Source organism: Lutra lutra, chromosome 18 (genome assembly GCF_902655055.1).
Source record: "Lutra lutra chromosome 18, mLutLut1.2, whole genome shotgun sequence".
Taxonomy (NCBI): domain Eukaryota; kingdom Metazoa; phylum Chordata; class Mammalia; order Carnivora; family Mustelidae; genus Lutra; species Lutra lutra.
This window is the reverse complement of record NC_062295.1, coordinates 40,126,468-40,153,356: the sequence shown is the minus strand read 5'-3', so window position 1 is coordinate 40,153,356 and position 26,889 is coordinate 40,126,468. Positions and strand designations below refer to the sequence as shown.

The 26,889-nt window shown below is 57.7% G+C and overlaps 1 protein-coding gene across 1 annotated transcript; it reads left to right on the top strand.

Annotated features, from left to right (window-relative positions):
* The first annotated feature begins 2,173 nt into the window (after positions 1–2,173).
* Positions 2,174–6,236, top strand: FOXL3 (forkhead box L3). The gene is made up of 3 exons (XM_047714127.1): positions 2,174–3,137; positions 3,510–3,678; positions 3,966–6,236. Exons 1-3 carry the CDS (start codon positions 3,031–3,033, stop codon positions 4,356–4,358), a joined length of 669 nt encoding a protein of 222 aa, XP_047570083.1. The 5' UTR covers positions 2,174–3,030; the 3' UTR covers positions 4,359–6,236.
* Positions 6,237–26,889: the final 20,653 nt, after the last annotated feature.

The window sequence follows — 26,889 nt, the reverse complement described above, 5'->3', positions numbered from 1 at the left end:
CTGCTGACCTCTCCCGGGGGCTGTGCCCTCTCCTGCCCCTCCGTGCCTGGCTTCAGCATCTCCTCCTCCTTGGCCACATGCCGCACTGGCCACACGCAGCTCTTAGCTCGGACAGGCTGCTTGTCCTCTTGGTGGGTTTCAAAGCAGCTGGCAGGTGCCTCGTGCTGGGTTCCGGGTCCAGAGGAAGCTCCCAGGGATCAGCCAGAACCAGACTAGGGACCTGGTGCCCCGACAAGGTCTCAGACCCAGCAGCTCTGAAGGTGATCGGCTTGTACCCACAAACACAGACTCCAGCAGAACCAGCCATCCGTTGAATGTGTCTACTGGCTTTACACAGAAGCAGGATTCTACCAGGGGCGTCACAAAGTGCATCACAGGGTTTGGGACCAAATGCCCACCCCAGCAAAGGAGCCCAGCTGCAGCTGGGAGGGAAGGTTGCCTCCTTATCATGCTGTTATGACATTCAGGGTTTTCCATTGGCCCCCAGAAGTGACACCTGGGGGAGGGCACAGTTTTCGGTAAGGAGAGCTCTTCATTGGAAGTGGTCTTGGGCTCTGATCATCACCACCAGTGGGGTGCAGGGCTCGAGATTATTGTCATCTGCTTTTCCATGGGCCAGTATGTGGCCTTTCCAAGGGAAGGGACCATTTTCAGGGGCTGGGCCAGCTCACATGATGTGTAAGGTGCTGAATGGGCCAGGCGTGACCCAGGCCTGGAGGTGATAGCTCCCCTGAGAGGTGCATCTCTGGGCTACTCTAGCTCAGGGCTCCCTCCTCGTGAGGTTCAGGGTTGGGTGGCCACCAGAGCCATTCGCCAAGGGGTGGAAGGTTGGAGTGAAGCCGCCATGTGGTTTCCTGCTTGTCCATCATCTGTGTGACAGAGGCTTCAAGGTCCTTCTTGTAGCCCGGTGCACAGGGTCCCCTGATGCCGGCTGACCTCACTGGCCGGGACAGGGCTACAGCCCATCCTACCTGCTCCCACTACTCCTGCCTGACCATGCAGCTCCTGGGGAGGCCAAGCCTCAGAACCCAGACTCTCCAAGAAGGCAGCTGGAGCTGGACAGAAAGATGTGGAGGGAAGGAGGAGGACATGAACAGGAGCTGGCAGAGAAAGCCCCCGTAGAGCCGAGGGGATGGGATTCCCTCTTCGGCACAGACGGCCTGTCTCCAATCTCATTCTCCAAGTCTGGCATCTGGGGTCTCCAAGCTGCAGGGTCATCTAATTAACCTTTTCATTTTGAGATAATCATAGATTTCATGCAGTTGTGAGAAATGAAACAGAGATCCCAGGGACGCTTTACCCAGTCCCCCCTTGGGGACATCTTGCAACACCCCAACGCACCATCCCACGACCAAGACCTTGACCCTGACGCAGCACAGGCAGAGCATGGCAAGGCCACAAGGGCCCCTCACGTTGCCCTATTACCACTGCAACCATCCCTCCTGCCCGGACCTCCTCCTCACCCTGGAAACTACTCCTCTGTTCTGCATTTTACCATTCTGTCTTTTCGAGAAGGTCTGTAAATGGCAGCATGTAGTAGGTAACCCTTTGAAGCTGGCTTTTGCCCTCAGTGGAAGTTCCGTCCAGGCTTCCAGAGTATCGGTGGGTGGTAGCTTTGCGTCGCTGAGGTATCCCTCCGCGTGGAGGGGACCAAAGCTTGCTCTGCCATTTCCCTGGGGAAGGGCGTCTGGGCAAGATCCGGTTTGGGGATGCGAGCAGAAAGGCGGCTATGTACACGTGTGTGCGGGTATCTGGTGACTTCACTTCTCCACTTCTCTGGGATAAATGGCCCAGAGGGCAGCTGCTGCTCAACACTCTAGCCATCTGTTTAGTTTTTAAAGAAGCCGCCAGAATGTTTTCCATGGGGGCTGCACCGTGTTATGTTCCCACAGCCCAGCTCGTCTGATTTTGGCATCTGACAGAGGGGACAACACGGAGCTTCTGAATGTCTTTGAGCCCAGTGGGCTTCAGATTGTCAGCAGAAACTGGCCTCCCAGGTGGTGCTGGGGGAACCTGGAGGCACCAAGTCAGGCCTGCCCACCCTTCTCCGCCAGCGGCAATGGGCAGCATCAAGCTCTCGTGAGGCCAACTGGCTGGACGGAACAGAGCTCATTTCTGGCCTAAAGGTCGTGCTTTGAAAGCAGAATTTTCTGGCACTGGACCAGAGCGGGGTCAGAGGGAAAGGGTCCAGCATTTCCTCCAAAGCCCTGGGACCCAGCCGCACTGTCTCTCACTGCACAGAGGGGTGCCTCCTCCAGATCCCACGAGGGGCTCAGGAGCCTGCTCACTCAGGGAGCCCCTGAGTGCGAGGGGCACCGAGCTCTCTGTCCTGGGAGCACAATCAACGTTTCCAAACTCTCAGGCCTGGACCCTGCTGCTCCCGGGCAGGAGGTGGGGCTGAGCCTGGTGGTGGTGGAGGCCATAGTCCTGGCCCTGCCTGCGGCCTGGCAACCCTAGGGTCCACTCTGGGATCCAGGGCGCGGGAGAAGCTAGTGTCTCCCTGCGCGTCCGGGGCGCACGGACCCGCGAGCTCCGAGGAAACATCCGCCAGGACAGGGAGCCCAGGAGGAGCCCCAGCTCTGGCTCAGAGGCTGGGGGTGGGAGGGATACCCTCGGCTCTGCCTCAAAATCTGGGGCCCCGCGCAGGGAGCGCGGCGACGCGCACCCGGGCGGGAGCGGGAGGCTGGGGTGGCGTCCCCGCCAGCCTGTCGGACCACCCAGAGCGGCATTCCCTCCTCCCTCGGTCCGCGGCGGTCAGAGGGTCACCAAGAGCCCCGCTCGGCTCCCCTCAGCCGCTTTACTAGTGGCTGGGGCCTCCTCCGCGCTGGGATTGGATGCGAGAGAACGGGGTGGGCGCGGGCGGGGGGACCCCAGAAGCCCAGGTTCCCAGTTCGGGCTTAGAGCAGCCTGCAGTGCAGACGCTGCGGGCCGGCGCCAGGGAGGACCTCGCACCGACCTGGCGGGCTGGCGGGCGGCGCGGAGGCGGCGGCAACGGCAGCGGTGGCCCCGGCAGGCGCCGGGCGCGCCAAGATGTTTGACAGCTCGCAGTATCCCTACAATTGCTTCAATTACGACGCGGACGACTACCCAGCTGGCAGCTCTGACGAGGAGAAGCGACTCACGCGGCCCGCCTACAGGTGACCGCGGGGCGCTGGACAGAGCCTCCCCGCCAGCGACCCTCCTCAAGGGCCAGCCTGGGATGGAGGGAGGGTTTGCTTCTCGGGGGGCGGGGGTTGGGGCAGTGGGGGGATTCAGAGGAGGAGACGCGTTCCTTCAGCAAAGTCCCAGGTGTGAAGATGAGCTTCCTGGGTCCGAGCAGAAACGGGAGCGGGGGCCTCCAGGGTTCACGCTCCCCAGCAGCCCCTTCCTGTCTGCACCTCCCACACACCACGGAGCCCTGGGGGCGGAGGAGCCCTGCGCTCCTAGAGCGGCCCCTGGGTGGAGGGGATTCCAGACTCCGGGGCGTCCCCTCCTCCGCCCCGCATGGCCCCATACGCCCCTATTTGCAGCTACATCGCGCTGATCGCCATGGCCATTCAGCAGAGCCCCTCAGGCAGGGTCACCCTGTCCGGTATCTACGACTTCATCATGCGCAAGTTCCCCTACTACCGAGCCAACCAGCGCGCCTGGCAGAACTCCATCCGCCACAACCTGTCCCTGAACAGCTGTTTTGTCAAGGTGAGCCCCAGCCCCAGCCCGCCGCCCTGCTCCCGGGAAAGGCCCCTGAGTGTCCCGGGCTTGAGGGCTCCCGGACCAAGGCATCCCTGATTCGGGGTAGGGACAGGTTTTGCAGCAACAGCTGCTGGAAAGTTCGTTTTCGGCAAATCGGAGTGCCTCCAATTTGCTCCATGACCAACGCCATGCACCGCAAGGACAGGGACCTCTCCAGCGCTTGCCTAGAGGCGGAGAGGGGGGCGGCGCGCATCAGGGGCCAGACCCTCGTGGAGCCCCTCCCTCTCCCACAGGTGCCCCGAACGGAGGGCCACGAGAAGGGAAAGGGCAACTACTGGACGTTCGCGGGTGGCTGCGAGTCGCTGCTGGACCTCTTCGAGAACGGCAACTACAGGCGGAGACGCCGTCGCCGCGGCCCCAAGCGCGAGGGGGCGGGGGAGGCGCGCACAGGGGCCGCGGAGGGGCCTCCGGGGCCGCCTGAGCCGGCCCCCCACCGCCAGCCCCCGGCCCCCACCAGTCCCGCTGCCTTGGGGAAGGAGGAGACCAAGGGCATCAAGTTCAGCATTGACTACATCCTGTCCTCACCGGACCCTTTTCCGGGGCTCAAATGTCCCTGCGGCCCCCAGGAGGGCAGAAACCCCCAGCCAGGGAACCAGCAAATGAACCTCCACCTTTGGACAGCATGAGGCAGGGCTGGCACCCAGGCAGCCTGGGGTCTTCCAGGGGATTTCAGCCCCCGCTCAAGCCAAGAAGCAAGGTTTTGCCATATCCTACTAACTTCCACAGACTCCTCCTGCTCCAGGCTGAAAAACACCTGGGCTGCAGAGATGGGAGGTCAGTCTTCTGGCTTCATCGCTCCAAGTCCCCTTTGCAAGAAGACCCATGGGGTCCTGCCTGACCGAAGCGTTTGCTCTAGATTCACTGAATAACCCTCCTCTGAGGACTAGGAACATGGGTTCAGGGCCACGTCCGCTTAGATCCAAGGCAGCATTTCACCCCTCCATCATCTGAGAGTTTGCTGCATAGACAGCCACGCCCGGGAAGGAGCCAGGGTGTCAGTATTCAGCTGGCGAAGCAGGTGGGCATCCTCCCTTGAGCTAAAAGGGCTAAAAGAGAAGTTGGGTATCAGCTGAACCCGTGGATGTCGCCCCAAAGTTTTTAACTGTGGCCCTGTTACAGATGATGGGCTCAAAAGTGTAAGTGCATCTTGTGCTGTGGCAGAATATTCCGTTCGATTTGATTCGATTGCTTGAGAAATCCTGTGTACTTATTTATAGAGGAAAGAAGGCAGGAAGAAGGGAGGAGCGAGAGGGAGGAGGGACAGGTCCAAATTTGGGACAACACGGGGCAAAGCACACTTTTCTTGGTCCCTCTGAGCCAGGCACACGCTTCCATTGGGGCAGCTGGCTTCCCGGGGAAGCAGACATTCCGTAACAGCGGCTGATAGATCCCCACTACCCGGAGAGGTGTGCAATTAGGGAGTGTGCAATCACCAGTGTTGGAGGTGGGTGCACTCCATTTGAAATGTAAATGATTTAATTACTGCGCGGAGACGGGCATTTTAAAAAACACCATTATGCACAGTGAAACTATTTGACCAACCTTATCATTTTTCACCAGCCCATTTTTGCGGCGTTAATTGTTTTCCATGACTTAATTTGAACATTAGTATGGATTACACCTAATCTGATCCACTAGGTGACAATAATTGGCTAATTTTATAAACAACAAAAACACACCCGAGGAGGCTGACTGTCTCGACTGGGAATTACACAGTCGTGCTTTCTCGGACTCTGAAAAACCCAGGCCGGTAAAGGAAGGCGGGCAGGAGGTAGAGACAGAGCCTTCCAAGAGACTCGCTTAGACTGGTTCGCTTCTGATTTGGACAACCTGACCTTTCCTTAAACTGCCACCCTGGAGAGGCTCCCCGGGTTGATGTAATCGTTTTGAGAAGAGGGGAGAAGGCTGTTACTTAGCAATGTGGTGAAACGCCTGATCCCCGAGTCCAGAGAGGAATCCTGGTGGTGGTGTGCCCATGGCCTGCCCGCCAGTGCTCTCTTGGTCTGGGCCAGGCCCTGCCAATGGGGCAACCTGTCGGCCTCATGGGGGGAGGCAAGCCCTGCCTCTAATAGACCTCTGGAAAGCAGGACTAAGTCTGCAACAAAGAGGACATCTCTCCTTCGCAAATGCCGGCCACCAGAACACTTTACTGGGAAAGTGCCTGACCCCAGTGGGCCCTCACCAACCGCTAAGCCTGGGGCTGAGCCCCAGACAGTGTCTGTCTCCATGGCTGCAACACCAGCCCTGGTGAATGGCTGCATTACTTCTCATCCCCATTTTACAGATGCGGACCTGCCTGCAGGTGGACCCAGGCCCATGGCCCAGACATGTGGCTTTGGGGCTGGGCTGCTAACATGCCCTTCAAGCAGTGGCTCATGCAAACTCCAAGTGTCCGTGTGCATGTATGTGCGTGTGTATGTCGTAGCTGTGATATCTGTGCACATCCTCGTTATTTACATCCCTTTGCCAGTTGTGCTGAAAGCATTGTTTTAAACGATAGTAAATAAGACATAGGTGGTACAGTGCAGGTTGTACTTAAGTAGATGGCACACAGAGTCGCTGGAGATCTATTTTTCTGCTACCCATCATGCAAATACAATTTGCATTTTATCTTTTGGGTTCTGGCCGTGTTCCTGCATTGTGTTCCGGTGAGCAAAGCCTGATGGAACAGAAAGTTCCATGTCGTAAAGAGGGCGGTTTTGGAAGCCCCGGCCTTAGAGGGCGAGAGGGGGCCTGGCGACCAGCACATCCTCCCTGGGTACAGGGTCCGGGCCAGGTGACCACTGGCTGCTGGGGAGCGAAGGGGTGCCAGGCAGGCGAACTCTGGGTACTCGGAGGTCTAACATTTGCTTTGCAAAGGATATCAATCATGTTTGTAAAAGCAAAGGGACATTTTCAATTTGCTAGCGTGTGATAGCCCACGACTCAGGCAGGTCTTCTAGTCTTTTGAGTGAGTGGCATTTCATACCAAACAACATTGCAGGGGTGAGGGCCGGCTCTGACCTATTCAAATACCAGCAGCATGCAGACTCGCCCGGCACACGTCTAATTAAATACTTTATGCCTCTCTTGCAAATCCGCTGATTGATCACCGATACGTACATTACCCGCGCATTACCCCCGAGCAGATGTCTGCCACATGGTTACGGATCACCGCGTTTCCATTAACAAAGCTGGGAGGCGCTGCTGTGCGGGACTTAGGGGAGGCTCGTGCAAACCGCCATCGTGCAGAGCGAAGTTGCCTGCGCCCAGGCTGAGCCATTCCTCACCCAGACTCCGAGGGAGGGTGCCCTCTTCACAGCAGCTGGCCGGGCCTGGGCGCTCCACCCCAGCCAGAGACCCGTGATGACCACATTTGGGTAGGTGGGAGACAGCCCTGGGATGGGAGCACGAGCAGGTCTATGGGTGCAAAGCAGCCCTGGACGGTGCCCTCCCCTCCACATGTCCGACCTCAGGGTCTGGCATCGCCGTGTGTCCCCACGGAGGCCTCCCTCAGCCAACAGTGTCCTCCCTATCAAGCCACCCTTTGGCCCCTGGTCTGCCCCTGGGGAAGCAGAGAAAAAGCCTCCCTTCTCTTCAAATGTCCTCCCTCCTTGACTGAGTGGTTCTGGGGCTCTGTGTTCATTCATTCAACAAACATCTATGAGCCCTGTGCTAGGTGCTGTGGGGCAATCATGGACCAGCCTGTGTCCCCCCAGCATGCCTGGAGTGCTCACACCTCAGGGGGCCAGGAAGGAAGCCTGTGCCCAGCGAGCCAAGAGAGCAGGTGGCTCCGGGAGCAACCACCAGCTCAGACAGGGTGGCTGGACAGGGCCCTCCAGGGGCTACCTTCAAGCTGAGGCCCTAAGGACAGGCAGGTGCCCACGTGCCAAGAGGAAAGGGCATTCTGGGTGGAGGGGTGGTAAGCTGAGCCTCTGAGCGGGGAAGGAGTTGGGGTGGTGTCTTGCAGAAGGCCACTGAGGCTGGAGGAAGGCACAGGGAGGGGAAACACTCTCCCAGTTCCCAAGTCCATGACAAACACCATGTCTTTAGCCTTTGAGGTTTGAAGTGCATCTCCTGCATTTGCCTCAGTTTGTCACCGTCCTTTCTGATACATGGAACTCCTATAGGACAATCACCTCCCGGGTTCTGGGCACTTCACCTTGGTTAATGTGGCCTCCATGCTGGACGCTGCGTGTCTCCTACTCTTGTCCTCAAGCCCCTCTTCCTGAACCATCCCATCCTGTGCTCATGAAACCAAGACACAGGTCCTAGCTGGGTGGGTCCTGGCTGGGTGGGTGATGCCAGAGAGAACAGTGCGCAAAGTTGAGAGGGGTCTTCTAGAGCTTCTCTTGGCACCAGGCCTCCTTGGCATCTTCTAAGCCTCAGTTAGCTGCCCCAGATTGACTTCAGAGGTTGTTGGGCCCATGGTCCCGGCCTCCCAGGCAGCGCGGGGAGCAGCCCTAGGCTGAGAGCCTTGCAGGTGCGTGTTCTTGGACAGGCCATCTGCCCACCTGAGCCCCAGGTTCTTCATCTGTAGGATGGGCCCCACACAGAACCCCCAGGGACTTAGCTGAGGCAGACTGCATATCCCCTCTCATGTCTGCCACCTGCCCCCAATTCTCTGCTCAGCCCATGCCCAGCAAGGGAGGCAGGGAAGGGCCTGGCTTGCTGGGCTATGACAGGCCTCACGGAAACCAGCTCCCACAAGCTGGGCAAGTCCTCAGAGCACATTCCTTTCCTGAAGCAGCCCCCAGGGCCCCTGTTCCTTCTCTGGGGTCTCACATCTGCCCTGGGCACTGCCAGCTTCCTGTCTCCCCACCAGGCAGGCTGGGATGGGGCCATCTGCAGCCTCCAGGGTGGGAAGGATACTGTGGGGGGGGGGTCTCCTTCTCCCCCATGTACAGCTTCCTCAGCATATCTATTCTGGTTCTGAGGATCCTCAGGTCACAGGGGTCCAACCACACCAGTCAACAGTCTGTCTAGATGGTCCCAGGGTCATTGGCCTGGCAGCAGCGTGACACGGGGGGTCCCTCTGGGAGGTGCAAGAGGGCAGGGCCGGGGCTCCCCACACTCCCTGGGCACCTGCCTCCACCTGCCTCTTCTCGGGGCACTTCAGCTCCATGCCCTGGACAAGAGGCTACTATAGTGACAGCCAAGGACACGGACACACACCCCAGCACCTGCTGCACGCCATGTCGGCTGAGGGCTGGTATGGGGGTTACACACAGATCCATTCCACAGGGGAGGAGACTGAGGCTCTGAGAGGCCGCCCAGAGCTCATGGGAGCAGAGGCAGGTCCTTGGTCCATCCTGTCCCCCCAGGGGCCAGGACGCCAGGCTGAAGGTGGAGGGACACCTTCTCGGCTGGAGGTCGAATGGAACTGGGCCGCCAAGGGGCCCAGGCTATCTGTCGCCTGGAACCTGACTTTGCATTCAGCCAAATTAGCAACCCATAAACATTTGCAGCAAAGAATGTTTCGTCCCGTTAAAAATACCCAGTCCGTCTAGTGCAGGCAAGCCAGGCGCCTGCCGTCCCAGAGAAATGGGCTCCTGGAAGGAAAGGTGCTGCCTGTCAGGCCTCACGGCAGTCGACTACAAACTCCCAGCCCCTGCGCTCCTGTGGGGCCGCGTCTCCCCAGCTTTAGGCCACGTCCGACCCCATCCACGTCGACGCAAGCTCGCTCAACTGTGACAGCGGAATTAGATTTATAATGAAGCACGGTCACGCAGTCACACCGGTTCTGAAGGAAAGGAGATTGAGGGGGAACGTGGGAACCAATGAAACTTCACTGGGCACTGAGTCACTGCAGGAAGGCCACCGCCTTACACCTCACCCCTGCACCTCCCAGCGGCCGCCGTGAGGTCTGTCATGCTCCAACAACCGTCGTGCATCCCCACATGCCCCACCCACACCTGCTGGTCCCTGGGTCCCCGTGAGCCCAGGACATACCTGAATCACCCACCATCACTCCTCAGTCGCTCGACTTCTGGCTTTGACAGACACCATGGTGTCTGTACCAAGTGTGGAGCCAGAGGAAGAGAGTTAAACCAGCTCTCTCTGGATCTAGTTGTAGACAGCGTGTCACACACATTCCTGACTTGAGCTGTGTCACTGCCCCCATTCCACCGGGGCTGCCCCATGTGTTGGAGCCCCGTGTTGCGCTCAGCGAACATGGATGACCTTAGAGCCGGGGCCCCTGGTGGCTCCTGGTCTAGACCCCCTTCTTAAGGACCACGAATGCCATTGGCCACCAGGGGCAGGAACCCTGCAGGACAGAGAGCAGGGAGTTCTGTTCCCCAGTGAGGAGGCAGGTGGCAGGGCCATGCCCGTGCTGAACCCAGCAGGCCACAGAGCCCGGGCATCGGTGCCCCCCCCCCCCCGCTGCCTCCCCTGGTGACACAGGTGCAGGGCTCCTGCGCAGAGGGGGTGCCAGGAAGTCCAGGAGAAGCCACTTTGTCTCTGTTGGGCAAGCAGGTGCAATGAGACAAGAGCCAGAGCCACTGAGACCTAGGGAGGTCTGCTCAAGGGAAATTCTGGTACTGGGTAAGGGTGGGGACCCACGATCGGCCTGGCCACCTGTGCATCTCCACACCTGAGGGAGATTCACCCATCAGATGTGCCCGTGCCAGATCCTGTGGAAGGAGGGGAGCTTTCCTCGGTGGCCTCTGACAGTCACCATCTTAGCATCCTCAGAGGGGTGGGCAGAGGACACTCTGGCCTGATAAAGGGGGACCCTGAGCTCAGAGAGAGGTCTTAGCTTGGAGCAGCCATGGCCACGTGTAAATCTGGGGCCTCAGATTCCCATCCCAGCCGTTCACAGACGGAAGGAGCAGAGAGGGCCATCGTGCATGCATGTACTCACACAGGCACACTCTCACAGACACACGCACACTCACAGGCACTGGCACACGTGCACACTCATGAACATGGAGGCACACTCACAGACACATACACATTCACAGGTGCTGGCGCACATGCACTACACAGACACAGGAACAATCATGAGCACTGGCACACGTGCACACTCATGGGCACACAGGCACACACTCATGGACACACGGACACTCACAGATACTGGCACACGTGCACACTCTCACAGACGCATGCACGCTCAGGGGCACTGGCACACGTGCACACTCATGGGCAAATAGGCACACTCTCATGGGCACATGCACACAGCATGTGAAATGCACACTCTCACATCATTCATCTCCAGGCTCAGCCAGGAAACAGGAGTCTCACTGGGCGCTGCTGGCTGGACCTACTGGCCGCTGGCATGCCGTGGCAAGTGTCACACCCTCTCCCACAATGCCTTTTCCATCTTCATGACCTCATAAAAACCTATTTGGCTTTCAAATCATGGTGCAAAATTCCCACCTCTGTCCAGGCTCCCAGCGCCCATGGGCAGACATGGCTATCTGGTCCAGGCTCAGTTGGTGGCCATGGAACAATATCAGCATCTAATAGGGGCACAGAGGGGGCAGCTGGGCCTTGGACAGACACGCCGGGACTGCATGGCTCAGAGAGGGTCGTGTGGGCTCCCAGGGTCCCTGGCATCGCCCACCCCAGAGAGGCAGGGACATGATGGAGCAGAGGAGGCAGGAGCTCCCAGCCCACACTGCTCCTGGCCCCGCCCCCCCCACCCCATGTTCCTCTGACTTCTGGCAATCCCACATCCTGCAGGCACCCTGGTCAGCGCATCTTGGACATGTCCTTGTCTCCGGGGAAGTCTTGGGCCCACGGAGCAAGACGTTCCAGACATGGAGACAAGCAAGCCCCACGTGTCTGCGGTTTCTGAAAAGCTGGCAACGATTTTTCCCCACTGTTTTCTGTTTAGAATCACTGACTTGGCTGGATGTTGTCCAGGAACCTGGCCAGAGTGTCTCCCATCAGCCCAGAGAAGCAGACAGGCAGATCTCCAGCTCCCTAGGCACAAAGGGCAGCCATTGCCCGCCTGTAGGTGGTAGTCTGGGCTGGGCTGGGGGTCTGAGCCAGGCCCAGCCTAAGGAGCCCAGTGCCCCAAACATGGGATGTGGACACATCCAGCACTGACTGGGCTCCCGAGGATGCCTGCCCTCCACCTCCTGCTGCCCCCATCAGGGTCAGCACACAGGGATCCCACAGTCTAGTCCTAGAGCCAAGGGACCCTCCCAGGCACTATCCACAGCACTAGAAGCAAAAAAATGATGGAGTGGGGGATGGATCCCCATTCCACAGATGAGAGATGGAAGCCAAGAGAAGAGATGGGCCTCCATGGCTCTGTGTCCCCCATCAACAGCCCTCGGAGGGTCTCACATCACAGTCAATGAGACAAGGGTTGGCTGGACGTGTCTGTGGGTTTAGGCGATGCTTCTGGGCTACCCTGGGTTGGAGCCTTCACATCCTGTGTTGGTTCTTTCTGGGTCTTGCCTCTGGAGCTTTTCCCCAATACCTGGGCTTCAGTAAGAGGAGCAGACCGAGGGGCACGGGACCTTCTCCCACTGAAGCCAGCATAAGGACAACCAGAGGAGTTCCCACCCTCAATGGAATAGTGTCTGTTCTGCCCAGGGAATCAAATGGGATCAGTGGCTGCAATTGTCCCCACCCAACTGTTCCCTTGGGGACAGACCCTCCCACCCAGGGCCACCTGGCATACCCCTCATCCTTGAAAGGATTCAAATCTCCCCAGTCAGATTACTCCTTGCCCTTGGCCACAGACATTGGGGCAGGGAGGGTCATGTGACCCCCAAACAACTGAATAAACCCCAACCCCAGGGTCTCCATTGGAACAGGGGGAAAAGAGCACTCTCGGGCTGGTGGAATGGAAATCTGGGACTGTAGGTGGCCATCTTGCTACTGCCTAAGAAAAGCCTGTTGGAGAATAAATAGCACAGCCAGACATAGACCCAAAAGTTGGGGAGAGACAGATTTTTGAAAGCACAATAACACCTAGATCCAGCCATGCCTGAAGCCATTCCTTTCCAGTTATCTATGCCGGTACTACTCCACTGAGCTCAAGGCAGTATGACTTACGGTTCTAAGACTCCCAACTGAAAGAACCTTGTTTATACAAAAGTGTTTCAGCATTTGTTCTACAATGGAGGATAAATGCTTTCACCCAAGAAATATATCCCTAATGGTGGAATCATGACCAGTAAAACTGACATAACAGCTTAAAAGCCCCCTGCTCAAGCACAATGTGGAAACCTGGTCCACAAGTTTAGATCTGGTCTGAACCCCCTAGGAAAAAAATGCAGGGTCTTTTACAAGTCCTGAGTTGACACAGCTGAGGAGAATGCTGGAATCTGCATTCTATTTTTTTTTTAAAGATTTTATTTATTTATTTGACAGAGAGAGACACAACGAGAGAGGGAACAGAAGCAGAGGGAGTGGGAGAGGGAGAAGGCTTCCCACTGAGCAGGGAGCCTGATGCAGGTCTCGATCCCAGGACCCTGGGATCAAGACCTGAGCCGAAGGCAGAAGCTTAAGGACTAATCCCCCCCAGGCACCCCTGGAATCTGCATTCTCATACACCTTCTGATGCATCAGAGTTTGGGAACTATAGTGTGGGTCTCTCTGCCGCTAGGGCAGTTTCGAGAGGGCACACAGGCAGGTAGTCAAGGCCCCTGTGTGGCCTGCCCCAGGCTGGGGGCTTGGTCTGCAGACTCCCAACTCCAGGGAGAGGCCCAAACAACGCTCCCACACCTTCTGTCCCAGAGGGGGCAGGACAGAACCCTGCTGCTGAGGTCAGGACCATATGGACCCCGGCAGCCAGCTGGGAGGGGCAGGGCCAGAATGGGGGGCCAGTGGCTCAGAACCAGCCCAGCAGGAGCGTGCTGGACAGGCACAGCCGGGGGGGTGGGGGGAGGAGGTGGGGGCAGGGAACTGGGCACTGTGTCCTGTGTGTCCCCACACATTGGCAGCTCTCCACCCTCAGGGCTGGGTATGGAGACACCCAGCTCAGCCTCCTGCCCCTCCAGCCCCATGTCTGAGCTGAGACAATCCTGACTCTCTGGTGCTCTTGAATTCGCACTCCCTGCCTACCCTCCCCGCCCCCTGGGTGCCCTCTGAGGCACTTGCTGCACCGAGTCTGGCTCAGGCCACCTATGCAAGACCAGCTGCAGACCCCCTGGCTGGCAGTGGCACCTGTTTGGGCCCAGACCTTGTGGGAACGTCTCTTCCCTGGGCAGGTGGTGGCTGGGGTCTCGCCAAGGGTTCCCGCCGTGAGCCCGCTCAGGGAGCCCCCAAGCCCTGAGAAGCTCCCGGAGGAGCCGCCGCCACGCAGCCAGGGAAAGCAATCAGTGCAACCGTGGCTGGATGGAAAGGTTAGTACATAAATCAAGGGAAATGTCAAGTGCCGTTTTACACTGATTGAGATGTAATTTGGGGCGGGGCAATGCCGGTCGCTTGCACTCAGGGAACCGGGAAGGAATCATGTCCATAATCACGCGGAGACGGACGGCCCCTCACCCTGGAGGAGGCTCTGCAGCCTCCCCAGACAGAGCAAGTGTGGCCCGCACGGGTCCTCTGTCCGTGGTATTGACCAGAACCCAGGTCGTGTCACACACATGGGCCAGGCCACGAGAATTTCCAAATGCCCCGAGATAGCACACATCCTGGAATCATCCATCAGGAGCCAGTGATACGAGGCTCAGCCCTGGGCCTCTGACGGCCAGACCCGGGCCCCCAGTGGCCAGATCTGGGCCAAAGACATAAGGCTCAGCCCCAGGCCCCCAACGGCCGGAACTGGGCCATGGACACGAGGCTCAGCCCTGGGCCTCCAATGGGAAGACCAAGCCCCAGATGGCCAGACCTGGGCCAGGGACGTGAGGCTCAGCCCTGGGCCTCTTATGGACAGACCAGGGCTGCAGACGACCAGAAGAGGGCCCTCGATGGCCAGAACTGGGCCGGGGACACAAGGCTCAGCCCCTGGCCTCTGATAGGCAGACCCAGACTCCCGATGGCCAGAACTGGGCCTCTGACAGCCAGAACCCTGCCAGGGACACAAGGTTCAGCCCCAGACCTCTAAAGGCCTGACCCAGGCTCAGTCACACACGTGGGCCAGTCACACACATGGACCAGGCCATGAGAATTTCCAAATGCCCCAAGATAGCACACATCCTGGAATCATCCATGAGGGGCCAAGGACATGAGCCTCAGCCCCGGGCCTCCAACAGCCAGACCCGGGCCCCTAACAGTCAGAATCAGGCCCAGGGCCACAAGGCTCAGCCCTGGACCTCCGACGGCTAGAATTAGGCCCCTGATGGCCACAACCAGGCCAGGGACAGGAAGCTCAGCCCCCAGCTTCCAACGTCCAGACCCGGGCCCCCGATGGTTAGAACTGGGCCTCTTGATAGTCAGAACCAGGGCCTCGACAGCCAGAACCAGGCCAGGGACATGAGGTTCAGCCCCGGGCCCCCAATGGCCAGAACTGGGCCAGGGACATAAGGCTCAGCCCCCAGCCTCCAACGGCCAGACCTGGACCCCCAGTGGCCAGAACTGGGCCTCTGACAGCCAGAACCGGGGTCTAGACAGCCAGAACCGGGCCAGGGACACGAGGTTCAGCCCTGGGGCCTCCAAAGGCCAGACCCAGGCTAAGTCATACACATGGGCCAGGCCATGAGAACTATCCAAATGTCCTGAAATAACACACATCCTAGAATCATCCATGAGGGGCCAGGGATACAAGGCTCACTCCCCAGCCTACAACAGCCAGAACCCGGGCCAGGGCCCAAATGGCCTGTGAAGGGTGGTGTCACACAAGGTGGGCATGAAAGTAAACAACTTCTCCAGAGGTTAAGAGGGACAGTTGAGAGTGACAGACCCTTTACTCGGCCTGCGGCTCCAGATGCACACAACACCACCCCGGAAGGGAACAGTAGACAGACGCACAGCGGTGGGGCTGAGACTGGAGGCCGTCCCTTTCCGAAGCTGAGGAGGTCCACAGACAGGAACCCGATCTCCAAGAGGACCTGAACGGCACCGTCCGGCCACACCGAGAGGAAAACAGTATGTTCAAACGACAGACGCCCCCGGAAGGTGTCCTGCAGGCATCACATAGACGGAGGGCGTTAGCGACACACTGGGGCCCCTCACTCAGACCAGCAGGGAGGCTCCCCGCCTGGACTGTGAGCAGGACGAGGGTGCCAGCTACCAGGGGGACAAAGCCAGGAGAGCAACTAATAGCCACACGAACAGGAACGGAAGGGACAGAGAGAAATTCACCTCTGTTCCTAATTTGCCCAGAGTTTGTATTGGAAGCAGATACTAGTCTCTGTCAGATTCTTCTCTGGCACTAACTGAGATAATTATGTGGCTGTTCTTTGCTGCTTTGTTCATATGGTCACCTACACTGATCGATTTGCAAACGTTACATCACACTACCTACAAGGGAATATTATTTGGCCATAAAAAGTGACACAGTGCAGGCACCTGCTAAGACATGGACGAGGCTGGAAAGCGCTAAGTGAAAGGAGCCCGTGACCACACGCCACGTGTTGGAGATCTGCTTCCATGAAGGACCTCGGCAAACGTGTACAGACAAGAAGCTGCCACGGGAAGGGGAGGGAGGGGAGATTGGGGAGCGGCTGCTAACGGGAGAGGGATTTCTTTTTGAAGTGATGAAAAAGTTCTGGGTTTAGATATGCCGCTCAACAGTGTGAATATACTAAAAACCACTGAGTTGTACAAGTTAAAATAGTGAATTTTATGCTATGTGAATTATATTTCAGTTTTTAAATTGCGCGCACACACACACACACACACACACACACCCAGCCTCGGTGAAAGCCCAGCTCAGCCCTTCATCGCAATAGAAACTGGGAGCACGTCCCTCTCAGGCTTTTGCTTCCTTGTGCTTGAAATGGGGGCAATAACCCTGACTCACGAGGTACTTGTGCCAATCAAGTCAGATAAGGCGCGGAACGCCCTGGGCTATTGTGCTAAATAATGAGATAATGCATGCAATGTCACCATTTACAAAACGTCACCTGGCCCCATTCCCACCACACCTGTGGGTAATTTGGGCCTGACACCTGGGATCAGCCCTCACCCACAGCAACTCCTCCAGGCTTTACCTTCAGCCTTCTCCCCGAGCCCTGGAGGCAACAAGTGCCCCCACCTGCTCCCTGCCCGTGTTGGCCAGAGTGGGATTTCTGGAATCACACCATGCCCACCCCTTTCCCTGCTACACTCTGGGTCCCTGCCAGGCTTCTCACGCACCTAGAGTAAGTCCACATCTGTGCCATGGCCCGAGGCCTGGGAATCTCTTCCTCTTCACCCCACTTACTCCTCCATGCTCCCTGGGTTCCCACAGCCACTCCAGCGACGGCCTCCCAGTGGCTCCCGCCCCAGGGCCTTTGGACCCCTGTCTCCTGGCCTGGAGTGATCTCCACTCTTTGTCCTCCCTCAGGTGTCCAGGAAAATGCCACCCCGTCCAAACCAGCGGCGCCCCAGTGCCTGACCTCTCCCTTGGCTTTGTTAGTAACCGCACTCCCCGTTGCTACAGAACGATTAACTCCTCACTACTGTGGTGTGTTAACTGTTACAATTTTTGGCATTTGTTTCCTTCTTTATTCGCCTTCCACACTGGGGTATAGGCTCCATCTACAGACCAGACCTTTGGGGCTCTCCCTAGGCTCTCCGACAGTGACCGGCGGGCCCCAGGACCTGAACAAGAGAAGCCTCTGGAGCCTCAGTTTCCCCAGCAGGACAGTAAGGAGAGCAGCTCGTGAACGCACAGCCATTCCTAGCCCCCCAGGTGCAGGGCCCCTGGTTCCACGTCACAGGTGGCAGTGCACTTGTCAGGGACCCCTTTAGGCACAAAAACTGAGTCCAGAGGCGGGAGCAGCTTCCCCTTCACTCCCACCCTCTCCCCATCTCGCGTCAGGGTGCCTGGAAGCTCCTCCGAGGGCTTGGCCTCCCAGGAACACTCACCTCTCCTGCAAGTCCCACAGGTGAGGGCCAGAGGGTGCACGCTCACGCGGTGACACCGGGTGGCAGCAGAACGCCAGCGACGCGCCGGCCCGGGACGCCCGGAGCGTGGCGGCTGGAGCAAGCGCAGAGAGTGGCGGTCTGGCCCCGTCCCCGCCTCAGGCCCCGCCCCTGCCCCGCCCCCAGCCCGCGGCCCAGGCCCCGCCCCCGCCCCCGCCCCACAGAAAGTACCCAGGTTTGGGGTGCAGTCTCCCAGGGTGACTTCCTGAAAAGGAATGTGTGCCCTGGGTGATGGAGCTGGGGAGTGGGGGCAGCAGGCAGGTTCTGCCCGCAGAGCTGATTAAACCGCCAGGCCTTTCCAAGCCCCTGACACCCATGTAATCTTTACCAGGACCTGGTGCACAGAGACACTGACAGGGAGATCCCAGACGTCTTCCATCCTGGCCATGCTGGTGCCCTGGTGTGAGCTGGCCCCTCACCAACACCCCCACGGAGACACTGCTGGTCCCCTCCCACAGCCCGTTCAGCTTCAGCCTAAGCAGAGACACGAGAACCACCTGGGCCCAGATGGGCTCTGACCTCCAGCCCTGGTGGGCTTCTTGGCCCAGCAAAGCTCTTCCCCACTTCTTCCCACTGCCGCTCACTGTGCTCAGATGGGGTGGGCCTAAAGGACAGCTGTCCAGTGGGATTCACAATGAGACCAACCGTGAGAAGTCACAGGAATTGGACCCAGATATCCAGGTCTGTTTGCCCTCATGTCCCCTTTCCCCTGTCCATTCCCAAATGCCCTTTTAGGGGCAAACTCAAAGCTAGTTTGCTCAAAACTCTGAGCAAACTCAAAGGCTAGTCTCTGGAGTTACTCCCAACCAGGCTGGGAAAGCATATTTTGCTCTTCTTAGCTGTGGCCAGGAGGGACCCCTGAGGTGTCACCCTTGAGGGGGACCCTAGAAAGGTCTCTCAAACTGATGCCATCAGTCACCCCTCTGAGGGCACCATGGGGTTTAGAAATCCACATGTTGATTCTAACCTGTTCCCGTAGTGTTTTTGTACTAAGATAAACACAGATGTCCTCTGGCATAGAATTCAGATTTTCCATTAAATCCTATTAAATAAAACAGGAATGTTGAAGAAATTCTGAATCTGGATAGGGCTGATCCGGGTCAAGGGCACACTTTGCATGCCCTCCAGTTTTAAAAGTGTGCCCACAGATATGTTAGAGAACATCCATGGAAAGCCACCATCAGACCTAACACCCTAGTAAGAGTGAATTTGCTGGGAGCCTGGAGGGTCAGCAGCACCTGTAGGAGCAGGACACCGACAGCTTGGGTGGGGGGAGGGAGTGCTAGGCTGTGATACAGCAGTCCTGGGTGCTGGGGAGGCCTCAGGGAGGGGTACTTTCAGGAGGGAGAGGCAAGGCAGGGCAGCCGTGCATGCAAACCCTCCCCCAGCTGGCATCTCCGTCTTCCCTGGAGGCTTCCCAGGCTCTCCAGGTCCTCCCACCCCTGAGCCCCAGAGCACACCTCAGATGACCAGGGGCTGTTAAAGGTTGTTTTTTTTAAAAGGTAAAATCAGGACTATCATAAAAGCATAAAATGTTTCGAAGATTTTATTGAACTTATGAATTAATGAGGAAACCAGTAGCATGTTAGAACCAGCTGGCAGGAGAATTAAAACACCAAATTAAACAGGAAATTGGGAAGGCTGCAGGGAACTTATAAATGATGGATGGCAGGTCTCCCCGCTGGGCAGTGATTGATCAGATTCTCTAAACAAACCCAACTTCATTTCTAGGGCTGTGTACCAGTTTTCTGTAACAGAGCGCACCCAAGAGACAGGGGAGGACCCAGGAGGGTGTGCTAGACAGGGCCCCTGCAGAGTCCCCCCAAAAATGCCCCTGCATAGCCAAGTTACCAGCTTGCTCTCTTGTCTCAGACCTCACAAGTCTGAAAGCCCAGCTGTGGGCTCCCTGGAGCCAGGCTCCCCACCCACCGGACCCCCTTGCCTCCCTCTCCAAACCTGTCATCCTGTCAGCCCTCTCTAGGTTTAGGTAGCTTGGACGGGCCCTTCTGTTCTTGTAGAGCCCGGTGCTCCCCCATGGACATCCCTTCCCTCTGCCACAGCTGTGATCCTGTTTCCCGGGATGCTCTGGGCAGTGGGTGTGCTCAGCTCACAAGCCAGCGGGTGCTTTGAGCCAAGCTCCCGACGACTCCACAGAAACAAGGCTTGTTCAGAGCGAGGCGTGCACGTGTTCCTATGTGGGGATCTGAGGGGGCCTGGCGGTTGTCACACGGCTTCGGAAAAGACAGAGCAGATTGGCACAGATGTCAGGGACGCGGGGGTCTCCACGGGCTTGGAACTCTTTGGAATGTTCTCTATCATTATTCCCTCCTTACCAGCCCTCCAGGACATACAGACTAACCCTCCAGCCCTCCAGGCCAGAGACGCACGGAGAAAGGGGCCGGCCTCACCAGCAGGCCCTCGTGCTCCTGAGTCCGTGTCTCAGTCAGCAAGAGCTCACCAGCCCGGGAGTGCTGGGCATACTGGCCTGAGTCCTGTGTTTTACAAATACCCTGAAATGCACTTCACGATTCCAGAAGCTTCCACCAGCCTGCACAAGGCACCCTAACAGTCCGCTCAGCCTCCCCTATCACACAAGATTAATCAGTAACAAGCTGTAATGTTATGAGGTCATTTCCCCGCATGCAGTAACTCCAGAGTGACCCTATCTGATTGGCCAACGTGTAAAGCCTGGGGACCTGGCCCGCCTCTACCTGGGCACCGTGAGCCTTGCACGAGTTGTTTGCCTTTGGTGGATTTAGGGTGGGTGTTTTATCTCAGGGGTAGGTGTATCCCACAGGGCCTACGCCACACAGATGGTCGTCTCGTTCGGGTTGGGACCACGGCCCTGTGAAGGGGAGGACCTCACCCTGACAGCCGCGGTGGGGTCCTGACTGTGGGCTGCACCTGCCCGGGTACCGCTCTCTGTGAAGCCGCCAGAGTGCGTCCTCATGCGTCCCCCAGATCCCACCATTCACTGATTTCTGATATTTGCTCTCAGTGGGTCTCATCATGCTCGTCCTGGCCCAGCCCATGAGGCCTGCCACCCAGCATGGCTGGCAGCCAGGAGCACAGCGGGGGCTGCGGGGGTCCAAGCCCAGCTCCATGGCCTGGGTGGGGACGAAGGGGCTGCTTTGTAGTTACGTGGCCCTTTACAGGAACAGAAGGGCAATTCTCCCTCTAAAGTGGTTTCTGCCTCTCCATTTCTTACTCCGTCCCACACGCATACACTTCTCCGTGTATGTACACACGCATATATACATCTCTCTCCGTATCTGTAGGCGTCTTTACGACCTCATCTGAGGTCATAAATGCCATTAAATGTTCTTAAATATCACTTGGAAAGCTGCCCGGAGTCCCATCGAGTGGATGGCATAACTCACTGGCCGGTCCCCGATCCTGAGACAGGTGGCAGGCCCGCTGCCGGTGCTCTCCTGGGAAGAACGCCCAGAGCAGGATGCGCCCTGAGGCTCTCCTGTGGGTCGTCCAGTTGTCCTCAAGAAAGCCCATCTGGAGACGGGCGTGCAAACACACGGTCTCTCCGGTGGAAGGGGATTTCCTCTGACTCTGGCTTTCGTCACTTGAAGAAAGCCCTGCCACCTGGTGGGCAAATAAAGGGCCACTTTGCAGGCACAGGTGAGGAGGGCTCTCTCCATGTGCACGGTGTGTGTTCCTTTGTCCTGTGGAGACGGCCAGGTTCCCTCCACGTGGCAATCCCGCCCCATCTAGCCTGTGGCTCCCAGGGCGGCCTGACCTCTCAGGAGCCTGAGCGCCCAGCACAGTCCACCTGTGACCACGTGGTCCTGACCGTTCGCCTGGAGCCACGCACTCATCACCAACTGGGGTGCGTTTTTGTGTCCTGTCTTTTTCAGTAGATTCTGAACAATTCCCAAGGACTCAGTCTTCTATCCCCATGTCTCCCAGTGAAGCCTCTTCACTCAGAAAATATTTTAAACACTAGCTAGGTGCTTAATAGCCATTTGCCATTTGCCCACCTGGTTGGGTTGACTTTATTTAATGTTGCCAAGAGTGCCGGCCTCAGTGACCAGTAGAGAGATTAAGCAGCATATTTAGCAACAAAAGAGCAAATTCCTAGGAATAAACATAACAAGAAACTGCAGGATATACATAAAGAAAACAGTAAGATGCTATCAGCAATGTAGAAAGATAGTCAACCAACTGGGGAAAAGACATTAGCAATGATATAATAAACCACGAGCTACTCTCCAAAATATGTAAATGTCTCCTACAAAACAATAAGATAAAGGCTGGCAACCTGGTCCTGGTCGAAACATGGAAAAAGATACAAAGAAGCAAGTGGCTTTGTAACATCCAGAGAGATGCTCCGCACACTCAGTGAGAGAAAATCCAGATCAGACTAAGGGAGATTCTGCTTTACTATCCAGATTGGGAAAGAGCAAAGTGCTAGCCAGCGTTCCCTATGGACAACCTCGTACCAGCTGACAGAAAAGTTAAGCACAGCCACACGTGGTGTCAGTATCCCTGAGAGATCCTGCCACCCCCGGCCGTGTAACTCACTGACCCCGTACAGACAGTGCACACAGGCAGACGGTTTCCACGCATTCGCTGCATCATTATTTATAACGACCTAAAAGCCCATTAATAGGAAACTGTTAAATAAATCCTAACGGGCCCATAAAATAAACAGTTTTTAAACAGAATGAAGACTCAGATTTTGGCTTTGGTCGGCCAGGTGGGAGAAAGCCCCAGGCCGGTCCACATCAGAGTGGATGCGTGGCCAGTGAGGCCAGGGACATCACAGAGAAGGGAAACCCTGAACTCAGTGCTTCTCACTCAAAGCAGGGGCAGCTGCCTGGTGGTTGGGGGACGGGCACCGCAGAGATGCCGAGAGACCGAGGGAGGCCACCAAGACACCCAGCAGGTCAACAGGGCTTTCCCTGCTGTGGGAAGTGGTCTGGGGCTCCCCAAACATCCAGGCACTCGGGGGCAGGGTCCCAGCACCAAGACTTGCTCTGAGCAGAACAGGTGTGGTCCTGGGGTGCTGGGTCTGTAAGCTATGGAGTGGGGTTCCCTGGCACACAGCCATGACTTCCTGCACGCCCACACTCTGCCTTGATGTGTCCGAGGGGCTCGCCATGTGCCAGACAGCCCCACGGGCACTGCAGGAGGGACGCTCCATACCTACCCCTCCCACGCACACCTGCTCCCCGTCGGCCACAGTCCTCTGGCCCCCTCAGCATCGGCGTCCCTCCACAAAGCAGAAATCAAGACCCCAACTCCCTCAGAATGTCTGCGTGGCTGCCCCCCCTTCTTTTTTATACACGTTATTTTAGAAGACTTTTAGTTGACAGAAAAGTCGTGAAGACAGTCCAGAGAGCCCCTGTACCCCAGCTCCCCTTCTCTCCTGCTGCTGTCTTCCACGTGGGGGACACAGGCCACAGTTACTTACCAGTGCTGTCAAGGTCACCAGCTGGAGCCCACACTTTCCTTGCATCTCATTGGTTTTCCCAACCTGCTGGAGTTTTGAACCATGGGACCATATCACCTGTTAATTAAGTTATTCAATTTCTTTTTTAAGCATGTCTTGGTCCCAGTCTGGCCCATGAGTGGACCTGGCCCCGAGACGCCCTGGTAGGAACCACAGAGACCAGGTTGGGCTGGACAGAGTCGGGGGCTGCCCTCTGGGGGGCGGTGGGGGAGACACATGGATCCTTGAGCTCAGGATGGCAGATGACTGACAGTGTTGCCTCCTGACCTCCGGGCCGATCCTGCCACAGCTTGTAGGCTGCTTTCCAGGAGAAATGCTATCTCGAGTGTGAAATCAGCCATTCCCAGGACATGAAGTCACCGCTGCGGCTGGGCAAGGAGGGGGCCCCGGGCTCACCCCAAGCCCTGACCTGGAATGATCATTTCCCAGGGCAAGTGCGGCCGCCCTGCAGGTGCCAGGCACCCCGGGCAAGAACGAAGCCGAGGGCTCTCCCTCACCCACGCACCCTCACCAAGCCTTGAACCGCCACGGACGACACAGTGCAGGCTACAGACCCGCACCCTCCCGGCCGGGGAGGGGGGTGCACCTTGACCTCTGCCTTGGCTTGCAGCCAAGCATCTGCAGGCCCACGTCTGCCAGCAGGCGCACCTTTGTCTGACTCTCTGGAAGGGGCTGGAGTGCCAGTGACAGCCCCCCAACAGCCTGTCCCCATCTCTGGCCCCACCCTGAGAGCAGGGGTCTGGCCCCCACCCTTGGTTTGAGGGATGAAGTTGGTAGGAGAATTTCCTCCAAAGGAATCCTGAGGTCTCCCCAGCACCCCAGCCGTGGGCTCTGAGCTTCCCCCTTGGACACCCTCTCCGTGCTTGCCTCAGGACCCTCTGATCCCCAGTCTCTGGCTGTCCAGCTGGTGGAGCTCAGGGAGAGAGGGACTCCTAGAAAGGAAGGGGTGGATCCTAGGGGTCCCTCCGCCATGGCCACCCACACCCCCGATGGTGGGGCCGTGCAGCGGGGGCCCTGGAGGGCCTGGTCCTCAGGGCCGTGCTGCTGTCTGAACCCGACGGCCCCCTCCTGCCTGCCACCGGCCCTCTGAAAGGCCTTTTCATTCCTGTGTGGACAACACCACTGGCCGCATCAAAGAACTTCTATGGAAAGTCATATTTTTCCCCAAACCAGAAAAGTTCAGGCTCAGAGCACAAACATTCAGCTCATTATTTAGAAATAACAAGTCCTCTGGGTCCTGGTATCAGATCAAAGCTCAGAAATTAAATTCTCCAAAAGAGGGGGCAGCCTGGGATCAGCAGATTTGTGTTTGCTTATTTTTTTTTTTCATTCAGCAGCTAAAAAAAGGGAATCGAAATCTGCCTAGCGGTTTGGAAGTCTGGCCGGGGTTTGCGAGCCCGGGAGACAGCGCTCTGGAGGCTCCTGGGCGTGGAGGCTGAAAATATTTGGTTGACATGACAATGGAGACAGCTTGGCCGTGTCCCAAGAGCAGGTCTGCGGGAGGGCGACAGTCCCACTTCCCCACCCTTATTCACACACACATGCAGACACATGCACACACACACACGTGTGTCTCCGAGACACACATGTGTGTGCACACCACAGAGCAAACCCCAGCAAGAGGCATCGGGGACACAGCTCTGCTCCCTTCCCTGAGGAGACCAGGCCTGACACCCTCCTCAGTCTCTCCAGGTGCCTGCCCCCCCGTCCTTCACCTGGGCACTTCCTCTGCCTGATACGCTGGTCCCCCCTACATGTGATGCCCTCGGGGCCCACCCACATAGCACAGGACAGTCCATCTAGGATCAAAGCCCCATTGTCATATACTCCCCTGGGACAGCCCCAGTTTCCAATAACTAGGTTGAGGAGGACATCTTGGGTTTTGGAGGAGAAGCACATTTGCCAGCCTAACACCTATGTAAGTAAGCCGAATTGTGTGCGTACATATAATCACATGACATGCTCACGTGCTCACACACAGAAACAGACACGCTCCTGTCACCTAGGTTCCCTGAAGGCAGAGCCTGAGACAAGGATTCGTGTGTGGCTGGGTTGTTTGGGAGGAGTTCTCCAGCAGCAGGAGTGGGAAGGTATAGCCGAGAGCAGGAGCCACTACCAGAGGACACTTCCCCAGCCCCGGGTCCACCTGCTTCGGGACCCTCTGAGGGACCCCATGCCTGGAGTGTTGATCTATTTGCCCCCCAGTCCCTTTGCTTGTCAGCTGAGGGTCACTCCCAACACGTTACCGTGCTAACACATCTGGGGTCCGCAGACAGAGCCTTGGTGCGAGTACATGGAGAGGGGCCTCTGGGGCCAGACTGAAACGTGGTGCTCTTTTCCTCAAAAAAAAAAAAAAAAGACAAAAACAGTATCATAGATGAGTTCGTCTTCTAGGCAATGTTATTTCAGATAACGTGCATTAATGGCATGAGAATCAGTCCAAACTAAGTACCTGGGTGCCCAAGATGCCTGGGGGGCTGGCCTGGACAGCTGGCACCCCTGAGAGGCCTGGAGCCAGCAGGAGCCCTTCCCCCTGGACCCCCTCTGGGCGGAGTCGGGGGCCCAAGCATAGCGCCCTCCCGCCGGGGTGCCCAGCGTGCCAATCCGCATGGCGGGCATGGGACCCACCCCCTTCAAAAGTGCGGGTCCAGGCACCAACATCAGTAACGTCAGCCCTTGCACAGTGCCTCTCCGAGAAAACTTGGAGCCCCTTTCACAGGTGAGCAAACTGAGCCCCAGCAGGAGGACAGAGTCTCCCTGAGCCACGTTGCTGGGGGTGGAGGATATGGGTGTGTCTCACTCACTGCACACCTTCCCATCCCAGTCTTGGGAGTGCCGGGCTCAGGATGGACGCACCCAGGGTCCCGCTGTCTGGATGGCGAGGAAGACATCACAGAGGGCCTACAGGCTGTCCAGAGCAGCATTCCCTGGGGTCCTCTGGGCTCTCCTGGCTGGGGCTGGGCCCACCTGGGTTCTGTGCTGCTTGTCACCTGCATGTGGCCCAGGGCAGGCCCCCCCAGACTCAGTTTCCTCCTATGGCAGAAGAGGCAGGGAGGGCTGGATGACTGAGAGCTGCGTCCAGGACAGCGAGGGCAAAGTGCTCTGTAATGACGGTTATCACTGCCGCCACCAGAAGCTCTATGCCCCAGGCACCTGTCCTGTCATCTCGGTGACCTCCTGAGCCGTGGTTGGCCTCTGCTGTCCTGGAAGTCTGTAGGAGAATCCCCTGCTCAAGGACGTTCCCACAACCCCCTTGGCCCGTTGGCTTTTGTACCCTGCTTTCCCGAGGACGAAGGTTGTCATTACCTGTTGGTCCCCACAAACACTTAGGTGCTCAGAGAGTGCGGCTTGGCCGCCCAGAGGGCCGACAGGGGCTTCCTCCTCCTGGCTCCTTACCAGCCCTGCGAGGGCCCCCCCCCCCCCCATGCCCAGGGTGCAAGCCAGTGGCAGAGATACGGTGTTGCTGCTGCCCACCCCGGGGAGCTAAGAGAACGACAGCCACTCCCACCCACAGAGCCCCACCAGGCACGTCCTCGGGGCCAGGGTCCTCCTGCAGCCCCCAGGCTCCGGAAACACTGGGGTCTGTGCTCACTCACTCTGGGACGTCCACCTTCTTGGACCATCACATGTTTTTTTTCTAGAAACCCGTTGCTGCCCGACCGAAGCGGCGTCCAACAGGGGCGGGCGCCATAAACCACGGCCTACGTGCCCGAGGTCACTGTGCACCCTGTCCCCTG

Bases quoted from the DNA above. Each gene is read 5' to 3' on its own strand.
- FOXL3 (XM_047714127.1), top strand. From the start codon at position 3,031: ATGTTTGACAGCTCGCAGTATCCCTACAATTGCTTCAATTACGACGCG. The intron at 3,138-3,509 runs GTGACCGCGGGG...CCCTATTTGCAG, and splicing joins CTCACGCGGCCCGCCTACAG to CTACATCGCGCTGATCGCCA. The intron at 3,679-3,965 runs GTGAGCCCCAGC...CCTCTCCCACAG, and splicing joins TGAACAGCTGTTTTGTCAAG to GTGCCCCGAACGGAGGGCCA.